The sequence below is a fragment of the Mesoplodon densirostris genome, chromosome 14 (genome assembly GCF_025265405.1).
Source record: "Mesoplodon densirostris isolate mMesDen1 chromosome 14, mMesDen1 primary haplotype, whole genome shotgun sequence".
Lineage (NCBI taxonomy): Eukaryota > Metazoa > Chordata > Mammalia > Artiodactyla > Ziphiidae > Mesoplodon > Mesoplodon densirostris.
Window position 1 is genome coordinate 38,239,660 of NC_082674.1, and position 23,170 is coordinate 38,262,829.

The following is a 23,170-nucleotide window of genomic DNA, read 5'->3' on the forward strand; positions in this document are numbered from 1 at the left end:
GCGCGGCGGTGGCCAGGTGTTGGGAGCGGGGTGCGGCAAGCTAGACCTCTCGAAGGACCTCCTCTCCCGCATCCCCGCTAGCTCAGCACAACCCCGCAAGCAACCGACGTGCCAGCTTAAGGAAGAGAAGAGCAGAGGCAGCACTAGCTCAGTTTCACTGCACTGTTTTCCGCGGACTCAAAGGCGCAGGGGCTCAGTCTTCCAGCCTCTCTCTTTCCGGACGGCAAAGCCAGCTCCGTTCTGCCGGAAAAAAAAGTGCATCGCCCAGGCCGAGAGCACAGCCGCTGGGGCCCTCGGAATTACCGTCACCGGGCCCAAGGGGACACGCAGCGGGGCGAAGGACGCAGGAGCGCTGCACCGCCGAGCGGCTCTGCGAAGCGCGGGACCCTCGGCGCTCCCCTGATCCCATGGCAGAGGTGGGAGGACGCCGGCGCACGGGGGCACTCCCGCTCCTGCAGCACTCCCGGAGACCGACTCCTAGCTGCCGCCTAGGCCCACTTAAGGTGCGCCTCCCCGGTGCGGAATCCCCCCTAGCTCCCCGCCACCCCGCAGACCTCATAAACAACTTCTGGAACCGCAGAGGGCGGAAGCGGGGCGGGCGGGCCGCAGCCGAGCGGAGCGCGGGGGCAGTGGGGCGGGCCGGGGTCAGGGCAGAGGCTGCGGCCGCGCTTCCCTATTGGCCGGGACGCCGTGGGCTGCCCGAGCGCGCGGCGCGGGCGGGGCGGGGCGGGCGGGGGCGGGGCCCTCTGGCGCGCGCCCGCCCCCGCCCGCTGCGCCCGCGCCCCTCGCGCCCGCCCCACCCCCCCCGCGGGCCGCCGGAGTTTTTAAAGTGGGCTGGCGGCCCCGCGAGCCCGACATTCGCGAGCGGTCCGCCGCACAGCTCCGGCGCCCGTCGCCTCCCGCCCCAGCTTTCCTGAGGCGGCCGTACAATCCTCGGCAGTGTCCTGAGACTGTATGGTCATCTCAGCCTCCGCGTCCTCCCGGCCCCGGACTCTGCCAACTCCCGTCGTTTGAGCCACTTCTTCTTTTTTGAAAACCCAGAAGAGTGACTCCTGACTCCTTTTCAAAGGAAAAAGGAACCTCGGCCCCCTTCTCGCTGCCCTTCTTTTGCGTGTGACAGCCTCCTCCCACTCCTTTTCCCGACCCCGCCTCCGCGTGCAGGTTCCTCCCCGTCACCTTTCTCCACCCCCTCCCCCGCACCTAGCCAGCCGCCCGCAAACTTCCACCTGGCTGTGCGGGCGCTCGGGACCTGCGAGCACTCGGGACCTTTAACACAGGCGCGGGCCTCCGGGAGTGGGCTAGGGCCACAGCGAAAGTAGCGGCGGCAGCCCCCACCGGCCCTGGAGCTCAGGTGCTCAGCGTCTCAAAGGGCCCCCGCGACAATGACAGCTGACAAGGAGAAAAAAAGGTAAACGGGCGGCCGGAGCTGGTCCAGGGTGGGGGGTGGGAGTGGCGGGGCTTCGCGGGACCGGCGCGACCGCGAGCCGCTGGGAGAGGAGCGCGGAGCGGTCTTTGAGGCCGGGGGATTGATTTGGAAAGTTTGGCAGGGGAGGGCAGGTGCCCCGTCTGGGGACGCGCGGCTGCGGCTTCGCGGTTGAGACTTCTGTGGCCCGAAGGAGTCGGGAATCTGCGCGGGCAGCGAAGCCAGGAGGCCGAGGGAGATGGCCCTAGAGGTCGGAGGTGCTCCCGGGGTACCTTCTAAAATCCATCCCCTCAAACCCACCCCCGCACCAAACCCCCGCGGCCAGCATGTTGAAATGTTTCTTGGTTGACTCGGCTCAGGTCAACTTTCGACTTTCTCATGGCCCCCATGAGGGGCAGCACCCACTCCTCTCTTTTCCTCGGGACCCTTGGGGTTCTTCCAAACGAGCTCTGCCGGTGCTGCTCCCCAAACTGGCAAGGGGCTGGAGGCGGAGCGCGGCGCTGGGAAGGGCCCCGGCAGAGCGGCCAGGACGTAGCAAAGGGCCCCACTCCAGGGTTCCAGACCCCACGGAAGATGGGAGAAGCCCCTTTCCTGCTCCCGCACCTTGCCTCGGCGGGAGAGTGGGTAGTGGGCTGGGCTGCCTCGCGGAGGCAGGTGTCTTGGTGTGTGGGGAGGAGATGGCGACACCGGGCGCTCCCGGCATGTCCCGCTGTCTCTCTCCCAAGAGGACAGAGAAGGGCAGCCACGATCTGCCCGCCTGCCCTCGCCAGCCTCTCGGCACTAGCGGAGAGGCAACCTCACTGCCCTCTCCCGGCGAGGGTGAGAGCGCACGGCGTGGCGCGCAGACGTGGGAACCGCCTTGCCTCCCGCAGTCGTGCGTGGCTTGCCGCCTGACCCCCCTCTCCTCCCAACCTCCATTCGTGCTGCCCCGTGGGTTGGAGCTTTCAGCCCCGTATTCGACAGCGGCTGGCGGGGCTGGTGTGCGGAGAACTGTAATCGAACGCGCGGCCGGCTGCAGGGCCAGAGCCGCGGGAGATCAGCTGCTGGGAGGCTGTGCGGTGGTTCGGGGATGGGGGACCCAGCCGCGATGGGCGGGGCTGACCGGCCTCGAGCCGGGGAGCCCGAAGAGCTCAGTGCTTGGGTCGATTTACTCTTGTTCCGACTTCCACTGTGGGAGCGGAGCCAGAAACCGTGTATCCTCTGGTCGAAAGCGGCGGTTCCCACCTCGGGGCACCGATAAGAATTTGATAAACAGGAGCGAATCGCGCCCGTTCTGGCCGAGCGCCCGGGCCCTTCGCTCCCGGATCGCTGGGGGGGGGGAGGGGATTGAGCTCGGCTCCCGGGTTGCGGCCGCAGCTCCCCTCCCGCGTCACGGTGGCGCCCCCAGGCTTGAGACGGCTGAGGGAGCCTTGCCCTGGCCGTTCTGGGCCCTGAGACTGCAGCCGTCGCTCGTCCCCGGGGGCCTCGGAGCAGCCCTGGAGTCCTGTGTCTTTGAAGGGCAGCGAAGCCGGGAAGGGACTTGAAGATTCCAACGCATTTTGTTAAACCAGTATAGCCTGCCAATAATAATGACTGAACGATCAGAAGACAAAGTTATAGTCAACTCCTCTGCGCGCGCTGGGCTCTGGAGCCGGCGAGGGAACTTATTGTACATTTTACAACTGTGATGCCTATCGGTGAATGTTGCAATCGCGGAGGTGGGGCCTGATGGTAATCTTGACAGATGTGTGAAGTGTCAGCTTCTCCCGCGCGGCTTTGCGCGGGTCCTGTGCTATTATGTATGTTAATCGTCGCAAGAAACTTGGGAGCAGGGGCAGAACTATTTCGACATACCTGGCTGTAGTGCCTCTTTCGTTAGAGATAGAGGGAGCCAGAATCGGAGCAGGAAAAAGTTGGGTAATCAGACTCCGAATTATTCGCTAGAGCGGCAGGTTTAAGAACCACTGTGGGGATTGCCTGTGAGATGCGTAGGAGGCTAGAGGCGGTGGCCCCGCGTGTCTGCTTTCTGCGCCTTGCCTTTGGTTTTATGTCGCAGACTGGCAGGGCAAACTGTGTCCCTCACCAGCCGGAGTCCTAAGAGAGGTTGTCCAATTCCTGTTGGGCTAATTGTTTTGAGACATATTTACTTTTCTAGTCTGGCTCTGTTTGCTGGGGGCATGCTCCTTGCAGGACCAAGGTGTAATTCAAATATGTGAACCAATGCATTGAAAGTTGGTGTGTCATGTAAGTGGCGGTCCTTAGCTTTGCCAGAGTGCCTCACAAGTCCGGTGTGACACCTGCTATGGGCGCTTTCAGATTAGGATTCTGTGTATAGGTTCTTAAGATGTGATTCTTCTGGCTCTGCAGAGCCATTTCTTCCCCCAAATTCCAGATTCATGGAACATTAGCAATGTTCCTTCTAACAACAGTCTTTCAAGAAGTGGACAGGATTATTTTGTTCCAGAATGTTCATGCATCGATGGAGATGTTAATGTTTAATAAAAAAGAGTTTGCTTTCTAAACGTTGGCTGGCCGACTGGGTTTCAGAGTGTGCTCTTTTAGCCGTGGTGGGCATTCCTAGTGACATCAGAGATGGCCAGAAACAAGCTTGCTAAGGGTGCTGCACTCACTCACTTTCTGCGCTCATCTGTCAGGAGTGAAGTTGAAGGTCTCATTAATCAGGGTTCCTAGTTCTGTGAAGAGCTAGAAAGTGTCTGGGCTACTCAATTCCTGATAAAACAATTTCTGAGCCCCTTCCCTGGAAGAGAAAATAGTCTGGAAGTTCTTAGGTACATGGGGATTGGAGAGTGGTTTGGGTAAATATAAGTTGGATCTTTGGATAATCAGGGATCAAAGTCCATTCCCAAAGCCAGACCCAGCTCAGAGCTGCTTTCCAGAAAGCTTCGATTGCTTAGGGTGGGGCCTTCAGTTGGAGGAAGATCAGGAGTAGCAGATCAGATGTTTTCTATCTCTGTCTCCCCCTGCCAACTGGATGTAGTGGTTCATCTGCTAAAATGAAATCAAAGCCCACCTGTTTTTCTATTTGGAAGGCAAAAATATTGCTGGACAGTTTTCCTCAATTTAAATATATTTACTATAAATATTCCTTCAACATTTGATGTCTCTTTCCAATTGCATTACCAGAATGCAGGTGTGATAAGGAATTGATGTAACACATTATAGGTTCAGGTGAATAAAATTTAATTCACACAGCTTTCATGAAGTTCAAAAGAATGCTGTGACTACAGGTTTTTTTCAGCATTGCTGATGGGAAGCTTACAATTATTTTATGCAAGGACTGTTCTCCAGTGGAGCAAATTGCTTTATGAGGCAGAGAACTACCTGTCAGCAGAGACCTTCAAGCAGCTACTATTGATAGATTGATTCCTGTATTGAATAAGTTGGCATTTTCACTAGGAGTGAAAACCATGAGACCAAAACTGTTTAATTCACTTTGAATGTAAGTCAGTCTGTGTGTGTGTGTCTCTCTCTCTCTCTCTCTGTGTGTGTGTGTGTGTGTGTGTGTGTGTGTGTGTGTGTGTAGGGTGATCCTCAACTTTCTAGGAATCTATTCTGTAAAATGTTTACAAATAGAAGGAACCAATTAGATAATTCTTAGTGCTCCAGGATTTCAGCCCAATACATTTGAAAATATTTGCTGTCATTAATTATCTCAAGATTTAGGCTTTTCTACTTCTCAGGAAATCTCTCCAGTGGTATTGGCTTTTTTTTGTGTGTGTGTATTTTCCTCAGTTCTGTCCCATACCAACATGTGTTTTCATTTTAGCCTAATGAATCTTCCCTATTGTATTTGGTACTGACCATCATTGATAGTTCATAGCAGGTAGGGCTTTTGCCAATATTGTAAAGTTAGCAATGTTTGCTCTCAGGGTCCCCAGTACCCTTTACCCCCACCCTCCCCAGTACCAATGTCTAGTTTCATGATGAAAACCAGCTCTGCTATTCACGATGTAAACCAATAAAGACAACAAATGTGTATTGAACACCTACTTCCTCTTTGGATAAAATGCTAAGAGATATTAAGAAATAAGGGAATGTGGTCCTGGTCTTCAAGTTGCTTAGTTTGTGGGGAGGGGAAGAACACACAAGGAAGCTTAACTAAAAATACAGTAGCTGGCAGCTTACCTGTCACTTTTCTGTTGAGATCAAATCTTTTGAAGCTAAAGATAAGAAGTTCTTTTTTCTTTTCTTTTCTTTCTTTTTTTTTTTTTTTTTTTTTTTTGCAGTACGTGGGCCTCTCACTGCTGTGGCCTCTCCCGTTGCGGAGCACAGGCTCCGGACACGCAGGCGCAGCGGCCATGGCTCACGGGCCCAGCCGCTCCACGGCACATGCGATCTTCCCAGACCAGGGCACGAACCCACGTCCCCCGCATCGGCAGGCGGACTCTCAACCACTGTGCCACCAGGGAAGCCCAAGAAGTTCTTAATAGCATTTCAGTCAGTAACTACACATTTAAGCACAGACAATTATTGAAAAGTATTGTGTGTTGGGGAGTGGGAGAATGGGTTCCTGGTTTTCCCTGGAATCACACAGGGTAGGCCCTGATCACCAGCATGAAGACTGGCTCTGAGGGAGGTCAAACAGGGGGAGTCAGTGTTGAGGGTAATGAGAGTAATGAAAAGTGGGGGGGGGGGTTCGAGGGTATCCCTGTGGTGTTCTCTGACACCATAGACAGAAGGGCCCCCAAAGTTGAATGTTTACTCTTCTTTGTACACTTGCTTTGGTGAGGGGCATGGAGGGAGGCTAGGGATAGAGATTCTGGTCCCACTGAGGATAATCGTGGAGATAGCTATGATTCTAGGAAGACCAAGAAGGGAGAAGGAGTTTCTTAATCTGGGCTTTGTGAATGGGATTCAGAGGGGTGGTCCAGGAGCCTCTGAAATTGGCTGCTGGTATTATGGATAAAAGCATATTTTTCCCCAAGGGAAGTCAGTTCAGCTCTAATAGGCTTTCAAAAGTTCTGTGATCTGGAGAAGGCAAGCCCTTGCTCTTGGATGTCTGATTTGGTGACTGACTTACCTTTTAGGATCTTACTGTTCAGGTCTCAGAGAGGTCCTACATTTCACTGCCAGTGTCTCTCCCTGTCTTGGAGATGGGGGAGGAGGTTGGTGTGTACATCTCGTAAAGATTCTGTAGTGCAGCTTAACCTTACCTGTACCCACCTGTCTGTCCACCCACATGTCTACCCTCAGTAATGGGAGGAAGGGGAACCGAGTGCCCTGCACAGGCTTAGTTCTGGTGTGGTTCATTCTTTTTAAAAATTTTTATTGGAGGGCTTCCCTGGTGGCGCAGTGGTTGAGAGTCCACCTGCTGATGCAGGGGACACGGGTTCGTGCCCTGGAACGGGAAGATCCCACATGCCGCGGAGCGGCTGGGCCCGTGAGCCATGGCCGCTGAGCCTGCGCGTCCGGAGCCTGTGCTCCGCAACGCGAGAGGCCACAACAGTGAGTGGCCCGTGTACCACCCAAAAAAAAAAAAATTTTTTTTATTGGAGTACAGTTGCTTTGCAATGTTGTGTTAGCTTCTGCTGTACAGCAAAGTGAATCAGCTATACATATGTCCCCTCTTTTTTGGATTTCTTTCCCATTTAGGTCATCACAGAGCACTGAGTAGAGTTCCCTGTGCTATACAGTAGGTTCTCATTAGTTACCTGTTTTATACATAGTAGTATATATATGTCAATCTCAACCTCCCAGTTCATCCCACCCCTCCCTTCCCCCACCCCCTCCCCCAGTATCCATACATCCATTCTCTGTGTGTGTGTCGCTACTTCTGCTTTGCAAATAAGTTCATCTGTATCATCTTTCTAGATTTCACATATAAGTGATATTATACGATATTCATTTTTTTCTTCTGACTTACTTCACTGTGTATGACAGCCTCTGGGTCCATCCATGTCTCTGCAAATTGCACACTTTCGTTCCTTTTTAATGACTGAGTAATATTACGTTGTATATATGTGTGGTGTGGTTCATTTTGTTACTGCTTCTTAAAATGGCCATGAAATCTTTTCCACGTGTTTTCCATCGTCCTCAAACAATTATTGGAGGTCTTTTTAGGTACTAGGAATGTGTGTGTCCTTAATAGAAATTATATCTGTAGTAGGATGAAACAAAAAAACTCAAACACTTAGTGTTATTTGTGTAAGCACTGTCCTCAGAACTCTCCATGGGTGAACTCTTTTAATCCTCATAACAAGCTGTGAGATAAGCCCTGTTATTATCCCCATTTCACTGATGGGAAAGCCAAAGTATAGAAAGGTGAATTGCCAAAGGTCAAATAGGTAGTATGGGTGGAGCTGGGATTCGAATGGGGCAGAATCCCTCCAGAGCCTGTACTCTTTTTTGTTGTTGTTGTTAGTATGTTTTCTAAACTTTTATTTATTTTTTAACATCTTTATTGGACTACAATTGCTTTACATTGTTGTGTTAGTTTCTGCTGTATAACAAAGTGAATCAACTATGCGTATACATATATCCCCATATCCCCTCCCTCTTGCGGCTCCCTCACACCCTCCCTATCCCACCCCTCTAGGTGGACACAAAGCACCGAGCTGATTTCCCCAGAGCCAGTACTCTTAACTAGTGATCCACACTGCCTTACCTTACCTAAGATATCTATAAAGTATCTAGTACCATGCCCAACCCATGGAAAATACTCTATAAATGATAACTGCTTTTGCTGATGTATTTATAAGTATTATAATTACTTTTCTCTTTTGCGACTCATCACTTGTATGGAACCTCACACGCAGACAGGGATTGAAGATATGAACGGTAGACTTGGAAGCCCTGGAAACTCTAATTTTTCATGGGTTTTCCTCCACTCTGGCAGGAGATGGTTCTCTACTGCCCCCAAGAAGTTCAAAGCTTTCCACCTCCCACTCTTAACAGGTGGCAAGACTTAAGTAATTCCTGTAACCTTCAGACTCCATTGTGCAGAAGAACTTGTTCGAAGCTCTTCCTCTGTGGCTTCTGGAGAGCCATCTCCAAATCAAGTTGCACAAGACTGCCTCTGGCCCTTTTTTGATCTTTTGAAATTGTGAGCACAGGAAGGAGAGAATGGACGGGAAAATAAAGAATAGCTGTGATCATTGCAATATAGTATGGTGCATTTTTTTTAGAGACCTTCTCTGATGAGCCCCAAGCTTTCACAGCCATCACACCATTGGCCTCTGCACTGTGAACCTCGAAGGGCTTGTTGAGTTTTCCCAGTGCTGTAGAACACAATTGCATGAACATATCATAACGGAGAGAGAAGCAAGCCATATTGGCAATTGCACATCACTGTATGTGTGGTGGCCATGCATGGCGTGCCAGTATCTGTGATTTTCAAGTAGAGGTTGGTGCAGTTTGTCACCAATGGTCTGGTCCCGCTATGGAAAGCCACAGAACTGATCTGCAAGTATGAGATCAAGAAGAGTGACGGGGCCCTGTGAGCTCTCTGGAGCCAAGCAGACAGGTGTGTGGAATGGACCAGAATGTTATCTGCCTCTAAGTGGTCTTGTTTTTTCCTATATTCTCAAGAGTACCGGTTTGCTTGACCTCCTTAGACTGTTTCCAGGGGCCAGCTGTACATCAGCAAACTTATAATATGGCATGACCATCAGAGCCTTTACATGTTCCCAGGAGGCACATTTTCCCCCCTTCACTTGGAAAAATTCTATAGTTTTAAAGTTACAAGTAACTTCTATGTGAGATAATGACTCTGGGAAGCAGGTCCTTTTCTCACGTGGAAAGATATTTCAGAAAAGGTTTGTCAGTAAGGAAAATTACCCCATTAAAAAATATTTATTGATTTGCCATGCCCCCATCTGGTGTTTTCCCAATTTTACAAAGCCAAGGAAGTGGATTGTTAGAAATCTCTTCTTATATTCCTCCAGTGACTTTCTGCATCCCATATCCATGGTACCTTCGAAGAAAAAACTCAAACCTGAGAGGTTAGTGCTAGGAATCATAACAGATGAGTGATTTTATTGGATGAAGCTGTATAATAAAGCACACGAGTGGGAAAATGACTCCATTTTCTGTACTCACACTTGTAATGTTGGAGGTTAACTAACCCCCATTGCTGTGTTGGCTGCCCACAGATGCTGGGGATACAGCTGATATGATAGTCTTTTTGGAAGTTCATGAATTCTGTAACAGCTTTAGTTGACTCTTTTGGTCTCATTTTCAATCTGAGTCTCCCTGCTCTTGACCTATGAGTGTGGGGAGTCAGTGTCTCACTATGAATAAGGGGACACACGGCCTCAATCTGTGTTCAGAAGCATTTTATAAATCCTTTAAAAATACATTGGTTAAAGTGTATGTTTTTTTTTTGGTAATAATCATTTAAATCACTGTGCTGGGTATCTAGTAGTACAGTTCTCTCTCTCTGTCTCTCTGTCTCTTGATGCTGTATTTGTATTAACAAATATGTATATTTTACCCTTGATACAAGTTTTTCATATTGTTACCACTTTGAATAAGATTTGTCCTGCCTGCCTCTGGGTAGAGGGCAGGGGGAAGGAAGGGTAACACATTATCCTAATTTTATGTTTGAGAAATTGAGCTGTGAAAAGAAGCAAACCATGTCACCTGCAGTGAAAGCTACAACTGGACCCAGGTGTCCTCTTGGGCACCTGTTATAAGCTAATGAAGGAGCATGAGCACAAAGGCGGTGACTCAAACTTCAAAGCTAACTACTCTCATTACTAATGAGTAATTACAGCAAATATCTACAGGCCTCCTTCCTACCTTTACAGCTTCCTGTTGCTGAAGCACTTTGGAGTATTGAGTAAGATTGTCCCGGAAAATACGTCATACGCAGTTGCAGGAAATGGCTTTATGTGCACACACAAAATCAGCTGCTTGTCTCTGTTTATGAATTCCACGTGGAAATAGCAGAAAATTGTGCCTGTGAGGAGCTGTTTGAGGGCCCATTCTTCAGAACTTCAAAACAAAATTTAAAAAATCAATTCTGGATGGTCAAATATATGGGGAAATGGGACTCTGTGATATTTCTACAGAGTGTTCTAGAAATAATAGGACCGTGCAAGTAAAGCACAGATCATTTGATAACCACTCTTTTATGAGCGGTTTTATAACCTCTACACTATTTTTCTGAATGGAAATACTCATGTTTAATTGAGTATGTCACGGTATATAAAATATGCCATGTGGAGAATTCAGGGAGCTAGAATATCATTCACTCTGTGAAGATTCCAGGCTAAACCCCAATAATGCTCCTTCCCTCTATATTTGGTTTAAGAAACACTCCAGTGAAATTGCTTTCTTCAGTGTTTGTAAACCACCGTAACCTCATGTTTCTCTCCTGTGTTTCCAAGAGTTCTCAGATACTATTTTAGCATGGCAGCCTTCACTCCAGCACTGGCTGAGGTTGATGAAGCTAATTTTGGTGCCCAGGGTAAAGAGAGAGAGAAGTCATCTCCAGAGCCAAAAGGAGTTTTCTGGTGCCTGGGTTCAGAGCTGCATGGTGTTACTGGACACACCACATTTCACCCTTAGAACCTTTATTTGTGTGCTTGCACAACAAATGTTTATCCAGATATTAAGATAAGAAAAGTATGAAGGTCACATTTTGCTGGTGACAAGGGAGCTTCTATAAATGTAACCATATCACCATGCCACAGGAGTCTGTCTTTTCTTCTATACCAGGGATTTAGGGGAATTAGTGGGAGGGGCATGGGAGCCAGCCCCTTCACCATTTTTTGGCTTCCTTGCCTTCGCTCTGCATGTCCTGGCACGGCTGGCACAGCCCCTCCCATTTGGTGAGGTTCTTTGGGGTGGTCAAGAAGTCAGGGGGAAATCCCGGTCCACTGTGTGGCTGCCCCACTTTCTGGTGCTTTCTGATATTCTCTGGAAATTAGCACCCCCATGCATTTCCCTGCTATCTGACTGGCTGGGAAGCAGCCTGGCCGCTAAAATAGCTTTCCTAGCCTCTCAGAACAGGTTTGCAGGGTGCTGATACTGCCCCTATTTTAGGCAGGGTTGTCATGACCTTGGAGCACAGAGAGTCTTCAGGGTGGGGAAGGGGTTCCTTCTGTGGATTTGAGTGTTTCTCTTGAAGGTCTCCAAGGATTAGCTAGACACATTCAAAACCTGAATGAGGACATGGATCCTTGGTCCAGCTTTCTTCCCAAGGGCAGCCTCCACAGCTGTGGGAATTCATCTCATTGACAATAAGGGACCCCACTCCAGCCCTCTCACCCCATTCCCCATCACCCAGTGTGCTTCCTGAACCCCAGATGTGCCGGTCTCCTCGCTCTGCCGCAAGGGCTGGTTCACTCCACGTCCCAGGTCTCCTTCCCACCTCTGCTCCCTCAGCCCAGTCCCTCCATCTAGGATGCTCTCCTGACTTCTCTTTGTACTCAAGTATCTCCCGCTTTCCTAGCATGAGCTCGAGTCCCCCAAGTCCTACAGAACCTTCTGCAGTAGTTCCCACACCAGCACCTCCCCCTCCACTCCTTTCTAGCTCTTGGCAACTTAGGCGAGAGAGCCCGCCTGATTATATTTCCTTGTTATCTAATGACATTTCACGTGTTCTTGTCTTTCCAGCAACATTACATGTTGCTCAAGGGCAAGGATGTCTCATTTTCTAATGTGCCTTGTAAACACCGTGCATATTTTGAGTCCCCAAAATCATGCTTAATTAAAAAAATCATACAATTGCTTAATGTCTCTTGGTTCACTTGGAAAGCCTGGCTCTTGGGCTCTGCTTTTCTTTTTCATGTAGATTTGAGCCCTTTATTTATTTTCCTTTTTAAAAAAAAAAAAAAAGAAGAAGAGAGAGGAAAAAGAAAAAAATACCCACAAGACCATAGGCAGGTCCGGTTGATACATGATTTTACATCAAATGCAAACATTAGGCTAGTATTGTGAAGTCAGTGCTTCACTTCAAGATTGCCCAATGCACCAAGGCAAGTACCAGCCAAACAACAAAGTACTTACTTGCTCTAGGTTAAAGTTTAAAAAAGCCAGGTGGGAAAGTGTGTGTAGGGGAGTACCCACTCCCAGTTTAGAAATCATCTTCCCTACGGGGCCTTCCTGATTCGCAGCACACTGGTTACCCCTGCATTTATATGGTCTTCGGTCTGTGTCTTATTACTTGTATGATGCTCTTACAATTTGCTTTTCAGTGTGTGTGTGTGTGTGTGTGTGTGTGTGTATCTGTCCCTGATCACCACATAAGTGGTAAGCCCTTCAGGAGCAGAAACCCAGTTATCTTTTTCTGTTCTTTCTTCTCACAGCACTCAGAACAGAGGCCCACATTTGGTGCCCAGTAATTGTTTGTAGACTCAGTAATTCGATCTATGTCATGAACTTTGGGCTTAGTGCAGTGGGTTAGAGATTTAGGCAGAAACCTTTGCTCAGATCAACTTACCCATCCTCCTTGGTCACCCACCATACACATAGTGAAGTTTGTGTGGATACTGTCATGACCCTGTACAAGCATTCTAGGTTACCTACTAAATTCAGGCGCCATGCCATGTAGTGAGGTTACAAAGAGGCATTAGAGTCTAGTCCCCTGCACTCAGGAGGCTTAGAGTCTAGTTGGTGAGTCAAGGAATTCCTAAAATGATTTGTTTAAAACAATGCAAGATGGCTTATGTTAATGGTTGTCTTAGCCCCATCTTTACGATGTTGCTGTCTTGTTAGGAAGTCAGAACTAGCTCAGATAAAACATTGAGCAAACTGTGGAAGATGCGTAGTAATTGAGTGCGAATAAGGGCAAACAGATCTTGTGTGTTGTGAATAGTTTCAGGAAAGGAACTGATCAGCATAGATTAGAGGGAGGCTTGATGGAGAAGCATGAAGAGGTAGGTCTTGAAGATTAGGTAGAATTTGGATAGGCAGATGGGTTTGGGGCATTCCAGCGGGGGTGAACAGCTGGAGTAAAATGAGGTAGGAATAATGAGGGTGTACAGGCCAGTGCTGGGGAGCCCGCTCCTTCCAGAGCTGAATCTGGAGCTGTGTTAAAAGATGGGAGATGGGGGACCAAGCCCAGGCTGGTGTTGGGAAGTTGAGGACATCATGATTCCTCTTTGAGTCATGATGTGATGGAATCTTAGGGCTGCCTTGGGGCCACAGGAGCAGTGCCTGCTTCTCTTGGGAGTTATTTGGACTGGGAGCTGCTCAGGGCACGTCTGTTATCTTCCAGCTGGCTCTAGTGTAAACACCAAAGGGTGGTTGGACGGTGGGGTAGGGTAGTTATACCCACAGCAGGTATAACCTTTCTCCTGGAGGTATTTAGAAGCATTTGAGGTCATGGCTGGACACTTGCGAGCAGGGACTTGGCAGAGATCCTGAATCCCTGAAGAAGTTCCCTCACCAGGGCCCAGCAGAGGCCAAGCAAGTCACTTTAGTGCACCCTGTCCAATGGTACTTCAAGGGAGGCTGCTACTGTTGATAGCTCTTGTCTTGGAATTTAATGTCATTGTCGCAGTTGCGTGTCCCATCTCTTCTTCCTTTTCCAGCCCCTCAGTAATTCGTAAATGGTTGTCGAACTGGGAAATTGCTCCCCCTCCCAGGGAGGATTGCTTTATTCAGTGATGTGCTCATATTTAACACCTACTCTGTGCAGCCTGCTGAAATCTGGGCCTGAGCCCAGGAAGGGCCCTCTGGAGCCAGGTGGATGGGGGCTTCCTCCCCCGGGACTGCAGGTGGTGGAGAGCCACAGAGCTCAGTGCAGCCAGCCCAGACACAGGGGCTGTCTGGGGCCTTGGGCAGTCCCTGGGAAGTGGCCTCAGGGATGTCCTGAGAAACCCCATAGGCCAGGAAGTGGTGTTTACCTTAATCTAGCTAGAGCTAGAATTCCAGTCTAGCATCCACCTGTCCACAGCTCCAGATAGGCCCTCGGAAGGGAGAGGAGGGTGATCTAACCCAGCTAATCTGTGAGGACACCATTAGGGTAGGAAACCTGTGAACTTACCATGTCTATTCCTCTCTGTTTTTTTTTTTTTCTTTTCTCTTCCTTTCCAAAGTAAAAGTACTTTTGAAAATAACAATTTTACCTCTGCGAAACTCCTAGCAAACTGTTTGCCCCACCTGAGTCAGTTCGGTGATGGGACCTGGGCACACTTGGTGGTGGTGTGGTCACAGAAGCCACTGGCCAGCGTTGGGCCTTGAGAAATCCTGGTGACCAGAGCACCCGGGCAGAAAGGAGTCTCAGATGACCATGAACGGTGATTCATTCTTTCCTGAGCCATTCATCTGAGCACATTTGAACCATTTTCCACACTCAGATCAACATAAGCCTTGGGACGCTGGCCCACCTGCAGCTCCTTGTATGGATCCAAATGTTACAAGGGTAATGACGTAACAATTCTCCTGGAGTTAGATTTTCTGGGCCAAGGCAGAGTACATGTTTATTTTGGAAAGGGACAAACTTTCACCCACTTGAATTCCTTTGCCTCCAAAATTAGTGTCAGGGGATGACCACAGCATTCCATATTTCTTACCCTTTGCTTTGCCAAACAGCTTGTAAATGCCCCTAGGGCCACTTTTTACTTCTTTTGTGTCCCTGGCAAAGCCAGCCTCCATAGGAGGTTCAGAGGAGCTCTCAAAAATCTCTAGGACTCTGAGAGACTGTTCTAGATCTTTTTCAGACTTGTGTGACCTAGAAAGGTAACTTAACCTCTCTCTGTTTCCTATTCCTAAATGGGGGTTAGATACACTAACTGCTTTCTATGAGTACTGTTATTATAAGTTTGATATGAGCTAGAGTTTCAGTAAAACCATGCATTTTAAGAGCGTATTGCACTTTGAAAATAATTTTTGCAACCATTATCTCAATAGAAAGACCTTTGAAGAGTATAAAGTACAGACCATTAAGGCAGCGTTGTTAACAAGAACAGCAATATAACCATTTGGCACATCACTACCTGTTGGAGCAATTTGACTGCAATTGGGAGGGAATCTTTTTTTTTTTTTTTTTTTTTTTTTTTTTTTTTTTTTTTTGCTGTACGCGGGCCTCTCACTGCTGCGGCCTCTCCCGTTGCGGAGCACAGGCTCCGGACACACAGGCTCCGCGGCCATGGCCCGCGGGCCCAGCCGCTCCGCGGCACGTGGGATCCTCCGGGACCGGGGCACGAACCCGCGTCCCCTGCATCGGCAGGCGGACCCCCAACCACTGCGCCACCAGGGAAGCCCTGGGAGGGAATCTTAGCAGACGCTGAAAGCTGAAAGGAGACGCTAGCTGTCCAGCCTTTAACTGCCGCTACCCACAACTGCCCCCAGGGTTATGTGCTCTTGCCAATCATGATTTTCAAGTTTGAGTTGTATTTCTCCCATCTCCTGAGATGGGAGGAAATCTGATAACACCAAGAGATCAAGGAAACTTCCAGGACTCCTGAAAAATGGTCTGACAGTGGATGTGCCCCTTTCCGTGCGTGGCCTGTTCTCCCCCTCACCTGTGGAGACGAGGGTCCATGGCTGCTGCCATCCTGTTACAAGTGGGGATTTGCCCTTCGATTCAGCACCCCCAGATCTCGAGACCTAAAGAGCTGTATCTGCACCGCCGCTGCTCGGGTCCCACTTGTTGTTGTGTTTCTCACAAGCAAAACCTAACTAACTATGGGCCCCCAAAGGGACTAAGTGCCGGGCCCAAGGTGTTCAGAAGGTCAGGCAGCTTGTTGGGAGATGTAGAAATGAGGGGCACACTGAGGCCTCGAGAGGCCTGGGCTTCCTGGTCTTGCTGGTAGTGGGAAGAGGCTTTGGGTATGAAGAGCTTGGCTCTGCCACATAGTGACAATGAAACTTGGCAGGTCACTCCATTCTGGCCTCAGATCTGTCACCTGCAGCATCCCTGACTTCTCTTGTGCCTGAGCTGGCCCTTCCCTCAGCCCCATCTCGAGGCTGAACAGCTGCTGGGGCCTTAGGGCTCCGCTTAAATATCACCTCCTCAGGGAAGTCTATCCCCACCTCCCTCAGTTAACTGCCAGCCCTCCAACCCCCTTCTCCATTTTTTTTTGAAAGATTCCCCACATGCTGTCATTCACTTGTCCGCTTATTATCTGTTGCTGCCTCCTAGTTTGTAAGCTTCTTGAGGGCGGGGGCCGTGCTGCCTTGCTTGCCACCATACCCGCAGCGTTTGGGGCAGTGCTGGGTACCTATGAGGTGCTCCTTAAATATTTGTTAAGTAGGGCTTCCCTGGTGGCGCAGTGGTTGAGAGTCCGCCTGCCGATGCAGGGGACGTGGGTTCGTGCCCCGGTCCAGGAAGATTCCTTATGCCGCAGAGCGGCTGGGCCCGTGAGCCATGGCCGCTGAGCCTGCGCGTCCGGAGCCTGTGCTCCGCAACGGGAGAGGCCACAACAGTGAGAGGCCCGCCTAACGCCAAAAAAAAAAAAAATTTGTTAAGTGAAATAATTATTCTAGGGTTGCCGGGTCTTTGTCCTCAACCTGGCATTATCATTGCTTGCGTTTGTTCAGTCAGTGCTTAATTTTTTCCCAAAACTCATGATGCAGGTTAAAGTAGTTGTCATTCTCACCATATAGATGAAACAAGCAAGGCACAAAAATGCGATCGCAAAGTCAGAGAGCAGAAGAGCCCACGTTAGCAGGTCCCTGACCCCAGCCTCTCTCCACTGGCTGGTGCTCTCTCTCTGGGCACGTTATTTTTCTGTCGTGGTGATGTTATTGTTTGTCTTATTTGGCAGTGTTTACACCAGAGGAGTAGGGGCCATTGTGTGTTGGTGGCGACTGGAAATACACAGCAGAGTCCCAGGAGAATGCCACTGTCGGTCCTCACCACAATTAGCAATTGTCGGGCCAGGGGCAGTGACCGGGTGGGAGTTGTTCCCTACGTGGCTGGTTCTGTGTGTTAAAATACCACTGCCTGCTCCTGACAGAGGCAAAAGAGAGTGGGGGGGAGTGGGGGAGTGGGGGGACCTCAGTCCTATTTCTGCCCAGTCCTGTCCATCCCACTACTTACATCTAGGGCCTTTCTGCTTGGGAAATGTCCTATTGTATGTCTAGCAGAATTCCTGTGGCCTGGTGGAAAGGAAACAGGAGTGCTAACCAGCTGGGTGACCTCTGGGCCTCAGTTTCTCCATCTTTAAAATGGGCTAGTAGGTGGGAACCAGTTCCATTGTGAAATGAAGTCCAGGTGGAACCTGGTCCCGACTCTTGTTTCCAGGTGCTTCCTTAGGGAAGGAAGATGGGAGGTTAAAGGTGATCAGTGGAGATTTGGAGAAAGCATCTCCAATTCCCCTGTAATTTCCCCCTCTCCAAGAGGAGGTTCTGTTAAAGTGGAGAGGGGCAGAGACTTGCGAGTCATTACTGGACATGGCATGATGCCAGAGAGCAGGGGCTGGACCCACTTCACTGACAGCAGCAGGACTGGCTCCCCACCCCCCCCGTTAAGGAGAAAGTGGGTTGAGGTGGGACAGAATGTGTGCTGCCCAGCAGTTTCTACAAAAGGGAGCAGTTGGGGCTTCCCTGGTGGTGCAGTGGTTGAGAGTCCGCCTGCCGATGTAGGGGACGCGGGTTTGCGCCCCGGTCCGGGAGGATCCCACATGCCGCGGAGCGGCTGGGCCCATGAGCCATGGCCGCTGAGCTTGCGCGTCCGGAGCCTGTGCTCCGCAACGGGAGAGGCCGCAACAGTGAGAGGCCCGCGTACCGCAAAAAAAAAAAAAAAAAAAAAAAAAGGGGAGCAGTTGTGTTACCAGGCAGGGCCGTGTCTCATCTCCTAATGCCAGGGAAGAAGGAGGCAGGCTTCTCGGGTGAGTGAGAGCATCCTTAACCAGGAGACCTGGCTCCCCACTCTGATAGCATCATGCTGCAGCCGTCATGCACTCCCTCTGAGCCTCGGTTTCTACAGCTGTCAGATGGCTGGTGTTATCCCTGCCCTGCCAGTTGGATTGGGGCTTGGAAAATATAAACTACTGCAAAAGAAGGGGTTATGACTTCTGTGATTCACATATAAATGTGTGTGTGTGTGTGTGCATATAAATAAACATATCCGGGGTGCTCAGGGTTGATACTGACCTGAGATGATGGACACAAGCTAGCTGAAAGTACTGAGTCCTTCAGTCTGAGGCAGTGAGAGAGAGAACTGAGTTAGAAAGCTGGTGGCCTTGAGAGGAACAGGCCTGGAAATTGCTGAATGGAGTCATGTTATGTTTGGGGGGAGGAGGAAAGCGATGTGGGACAGAGGTGAGTCATGGTGCGTGAGTGCTGGGGAGTCACCTTGAACTTGGGCCAAAAAATAGAAATATTGGGACTTGGGTTTATCTGCCTTACATCAGGTACATCAAGTTCTGGATGGCCGCCCACTGGCCAGAGACCTGAGGTGGCCGGCTCTCCCTTGCCGCCCTGGAGGCTTTCTGCTGGCTTCAGCCCTGCTGAGCAAGGTCCACTTGTCCACTGGAGTTCACACAGACTCCTTGCCAGGCCTGCCCAGAATCCTGTCTCCTCTGACTTCCTGTTCTCTTGCATAATATTTCCTTGCTTCTTGAATGGCTGCCCCCAGTGCGGGGGCAGCTCCCTGACGCTGGTGGATGGAGAGCAGGATGTGGAGGGAGGATAGGGATGTGCAAACGTCACCCAGGGATGCCTGGGCCTGAGGGAGGAGGGTGGTGCTCCCCAAATTGCTTGGAGGGAGATTTTAGCATAAGGGTAGTTAGGGAGACTATGCAAGAGTATGTGTGCATACACGCCCCCACCCCCTGTCCAGACCCTATAAGTTGTCTCTCCTGTAAAATTATTATTGTTATTATTTTTTTTTTTTTGCGGTACGCGGGCCTCTCACTGTTGCGGCCTCTCCCATTGCGGAGCACAGGCTCCAGACGCACAGGCTCAGCGGCCATGGCTCACAGACCTAGCCACTCCGCGGCATGTGGGATCTTCCCGGACCGGGGCACGAACCCGCGTCCCCTGCATCAGCAGGCGGACTCTCAACCACTGCGCCACCAGGGAAGCCCTAAAATTATTTTTAAAGTAGTTGTTTTCTTCTGATTATAAAAAGTATACATGTTCCTGTAAAAAAAATTAAAAAGTCATGGTACAGAAAGGCATCAAGATAAAACTAAAAATCACCAAAATTCCACCATCCAGAGATAACCACTGTTAACACTTTGACGAACATACTTTCTTCTATAGAGTCACTATGGACATGTAATTGCAGAGTATAATCATACTATATACTGTTGTGGAAAATGCATTTTTCATACAGCAACTTATCAATATTCTCTCTTGCTATCACGGTATATAGATTTAATACAGCTGTATTTAGTTCCACTTACAGATGTATCATAACACAAGTCCGATTCATCGACACATCCTGGTTCAGAAAACAAGCTCTAACCAGCCCAGAGATGTTTGCAAACTAAGAAAGTAGCATCTCTTGGTTACGCCTGACCAGTGTGTCAGCTCTGGTGTCCCAGAAGTAACTACAAATTAAAAGTTGTTATATCCACGTAGGCCTTTCTCTGGGCTTAGAGTAATTCATGAGATTACATAGAAGAGCCTGTAGCGGTGAGGGCTGTCAGGGCTGGGTATCACTCTGGGTAAGGTCATCTCCCAGTGTGGCCCATGTGTCTGCTCTGAGCCAGGAGCCACTAGCTAGAAGAACAAGTTTTTCTTCAGTGATGTCGTTCCTGTGCCCAAGATTTCAAATATGCATCATTTAAAATTTTAATTGGTTATCACCCTCCCCAAGTTTTGTGACACAATCCGGATTTTGTAAAAGGCACCCTTCCTTCTTTACACAATAGTGTATTCATGATATTGAAAACTTTAATGCATATACAGTATCATTCAGAGTTGTGACAGAAGATAAAAACAAAAAAATTTTTTAGCTGAGGTAGATGCTATTAATACGTTTCTATCCCATACCTGAAAGCTGTATATGTTTAAGAGTTGTGGTGAGCTTTTTGTCTTCCTTTGCTGATCCTGGTTGGAAGTGTGGCATTATATTTACAGCAAACTTCAGCATAACAATGACTCCTGTTCGTTTGGGAATCTGTTGTCTACACAGCATTTGTTTGTTTCCTATGAATCATTTTTAAACCGGATTGGATATTGCTTTGATTTAATCGGGAGTTTTTAGTATGAGGCTGGGCTCATTGTCTGTGGTTGGAAATTGCTTGTTAGGTTTACTTTTGAGTCAAGACATTGTTTCCTAGAGCTCTCTGTTGCAGACATTTCTTCTAAATCAAAACACTTGCTACTGCTAGTCAGTTTAAATATATTTACTTAAAACTTTGCAGGCATTGTTTAAAACAAAAATTTGCAACAAAATTTAGCACCAATAAAATCCAAGTATCTTACCCCATTTTGTTTATAGTTGTGTGCTCTCCAGGCAAACAATCTATTACAACAATTTGTGTAATTATAGTCTCTCCTTCAATTTATTCACCCAGGATTCCTTTTTTGAGAATTACTGGCCAAACAGTTATTACATCAGATTCTTTGATTGTACTTCTTTGGGATGGGGATAAGAGTTAGAGAGAGGAAATAATATAATGTTTGTCTGCCTTGCAACATTTTCGGTACGTGGACATTTAGCAAGTCCGCTTTTTAATTGCTCCCTTTCTTGGTCATTACCTGATTTTGGTGGGGTCTTTGTCATGTGTGCACATTTGGGAAGTGCGGAGGGACAGTAAGATGGAATTGGTCCTCAGAATTATGAAACAGGACTTTGTTGAAGTTGATACTCCTGTACAATGAACATGGAGCAGCCGTTGGCATGGCAACCCCTACGTGGAAAAGTGCACGCCGCTTGCAGATGACTTTTGCAGTACTCAGTGTTAATCTGATAAATGGCTTTTTTAATAGTAGTTTGTGGGCTAATGGAAAGGTCGAAGCAAACCTTCATTAACGGGAAGGAGGATGGGGATTTTGAAGCCTCTGAGTGAACACATCGGAGAGTCACAGCCAAATCTCCATTTTCAGCTGTGTCTCCTTTTCACATCAGATGTGCTCGTAACATGGCAAGCCAAAGTAAATTGAGAATACTGTTTGTCTTGAAAGGGTGTTGCTGCCATAATCAGTTTAGATTTTCAAGCATGCAGAGGTTTTAGAGTCCTTTTTATTCAGGACATTTACTTTGGTGAGAATTTAGTAGTACTGTAGATGTAGAAGGTTTATATCGTGATATCTTTTTCCTTTTGTGGCCGTGGTGGGGTGAGAGTGGTTAACTACTCTTTTGTTTATTGTGGTAAAGTATATATAAAATGTAAAATTTACCATTTTAACCATTTTTAAGTGTTCAATTCATTAAGTATATTCACAGTGTTGCACAGCCAATACCACTCTCCATCTCAAGAACTTTTCCATCATCCCAAATTGGGAAGTCTATATCCATTAAAAAATAACTCCCATTTCTCCCTCTCCCAAGCTACTAGTAACCACTATTCTATTTTTCTCTATGAATTTGACTATTTTAGGTACCTTGTAAGTGGAATCATACAATATTTGTCCTTTTTTGTCTTGCTTATTTCACTTTTCATAGTGTTTTCAAGTTTCATTCGTGTTGTAGCATGTCAGAATTTCATTCCTTTTTTAAAAATAGATCTTTATTCGAGTATAATGGCCTCACAATACCGTGTTAGTTTCTGTTGCACGACAAAGCAAATCAGCCATATGCATACATATGTCCCTGTATCCCCTCCCTCTTGAGCCTCCCTCCCATCCTTCCTATCCCACCCCTCTAGGCCATTGCAAAGCGCCGAGCTGATCTCCCTGTGCTATGCTGCTGCTTCTGAAAATGGTACTCATTCCTTTTTAAGGCTGAATAATATGTATGTATATACCTATGTGTATGTATATACCACATTTGGTTTATTCTTCCATAAATGGAATTTGGTTTGTTTCTACCTTCGGCTGTTGTGTATAATGCTGCTAGGAATGTGGGCATACAAATATCTGTTTGAGTCCCTGCTTTCAGTTGTTTTGGGTATACACCTAAGAGTGGAATTGCCGGATTGTGTGGTAATTTTATTTATTTATTTACTTACTTACTTATTACTTACTTACCTGCGCCGTCTTAGCTGCTGCATGCATGTTCCTCAATGCTGCATGTGGGCTCTTTAGTTGCAGCATGCAAACTCTTAGTTGCGGCATGCGAACTCCTAGTTGCAGCATGTGGGATTCAGTTCCCTGACCAGGGATCAAACCCCGGCTCCCTGCACTGGGAACACAGAGTCCTAGCCACTGGACCACCAGGGAAGTCCCAATTTTATGTTTAATTTTTTACAGAACTGCCTTAGTGTCTTCCACAACAGCTGTACCATTTTACCTTCCCACCAGGGTTCCAATTTCTTCACATCCTTGCCATTTTTTCTGTTTTTGTTGTTGTTATTGTTGTTTTCACATGAAAGCCATCCTAGTGGATGTGAAGTGGTATTTCACTGTGGTTCTAATTTGCATTTCCCTAATGATTTGCAGTTTATTTGTCTTTATAAATACATTGCCACATGCGTGATGGCCTGTGGGGATGGACATCATTGCACCATTGTTTATACCTGTGAGGCACATGAAACTGTCAGTGCAGTGATGTTTGCTGGGGGTGAGAGGAGGGAGGGAGGGGAGCACCGTGCGATTATTATGTACAGCCACCTCGGTGGACCTGTTGTCAAAGTTTGTACTGTGGAACAAGTGAAACAATTTTAAAATAGAGGTCTTTGACACCTGAAACTAATAGAAAATTGTAAGTCACTTATACTTCAATACAAAACAAATAGGGCTTTGGGACTGAAGGAACGGCAGCTCTTTGGATGAGGTTTAACTAAGACAAGCCTGCTG

The 23,170-nt window shown here is 48.3% G+C and overlaps 1 protein-coding gene across 2 annotated transcripts in view; it reads left to right on the plus strand.

Moving 5' to 3' along the window:
- Nucleotides 1-840: 840 nt before the first annotated feature.
- EPAS1 (endothelial PAS domain protein 1) overlaps nt 841-23,170 on the plus strand; it is an 89,432-nt gene continuing 67,102 nt past the window's right edge. The window contains exon 1 of one of the 2 annotated variants that reach the window (XM_060116638.1): nt 841-1,408. In XM_060116638.1, coding sequence (XP_059972621.1) covers nt 1,383-1,408 — 26 coding nt within the window. In that variant the 5' untranslated portion in view covers nt 841-1,382. The remainder of the gene's footprint in view (nt 1,409-23,170) is intronic. The other variant, XM_060116639.1, reaches the window with a different exon arrangement.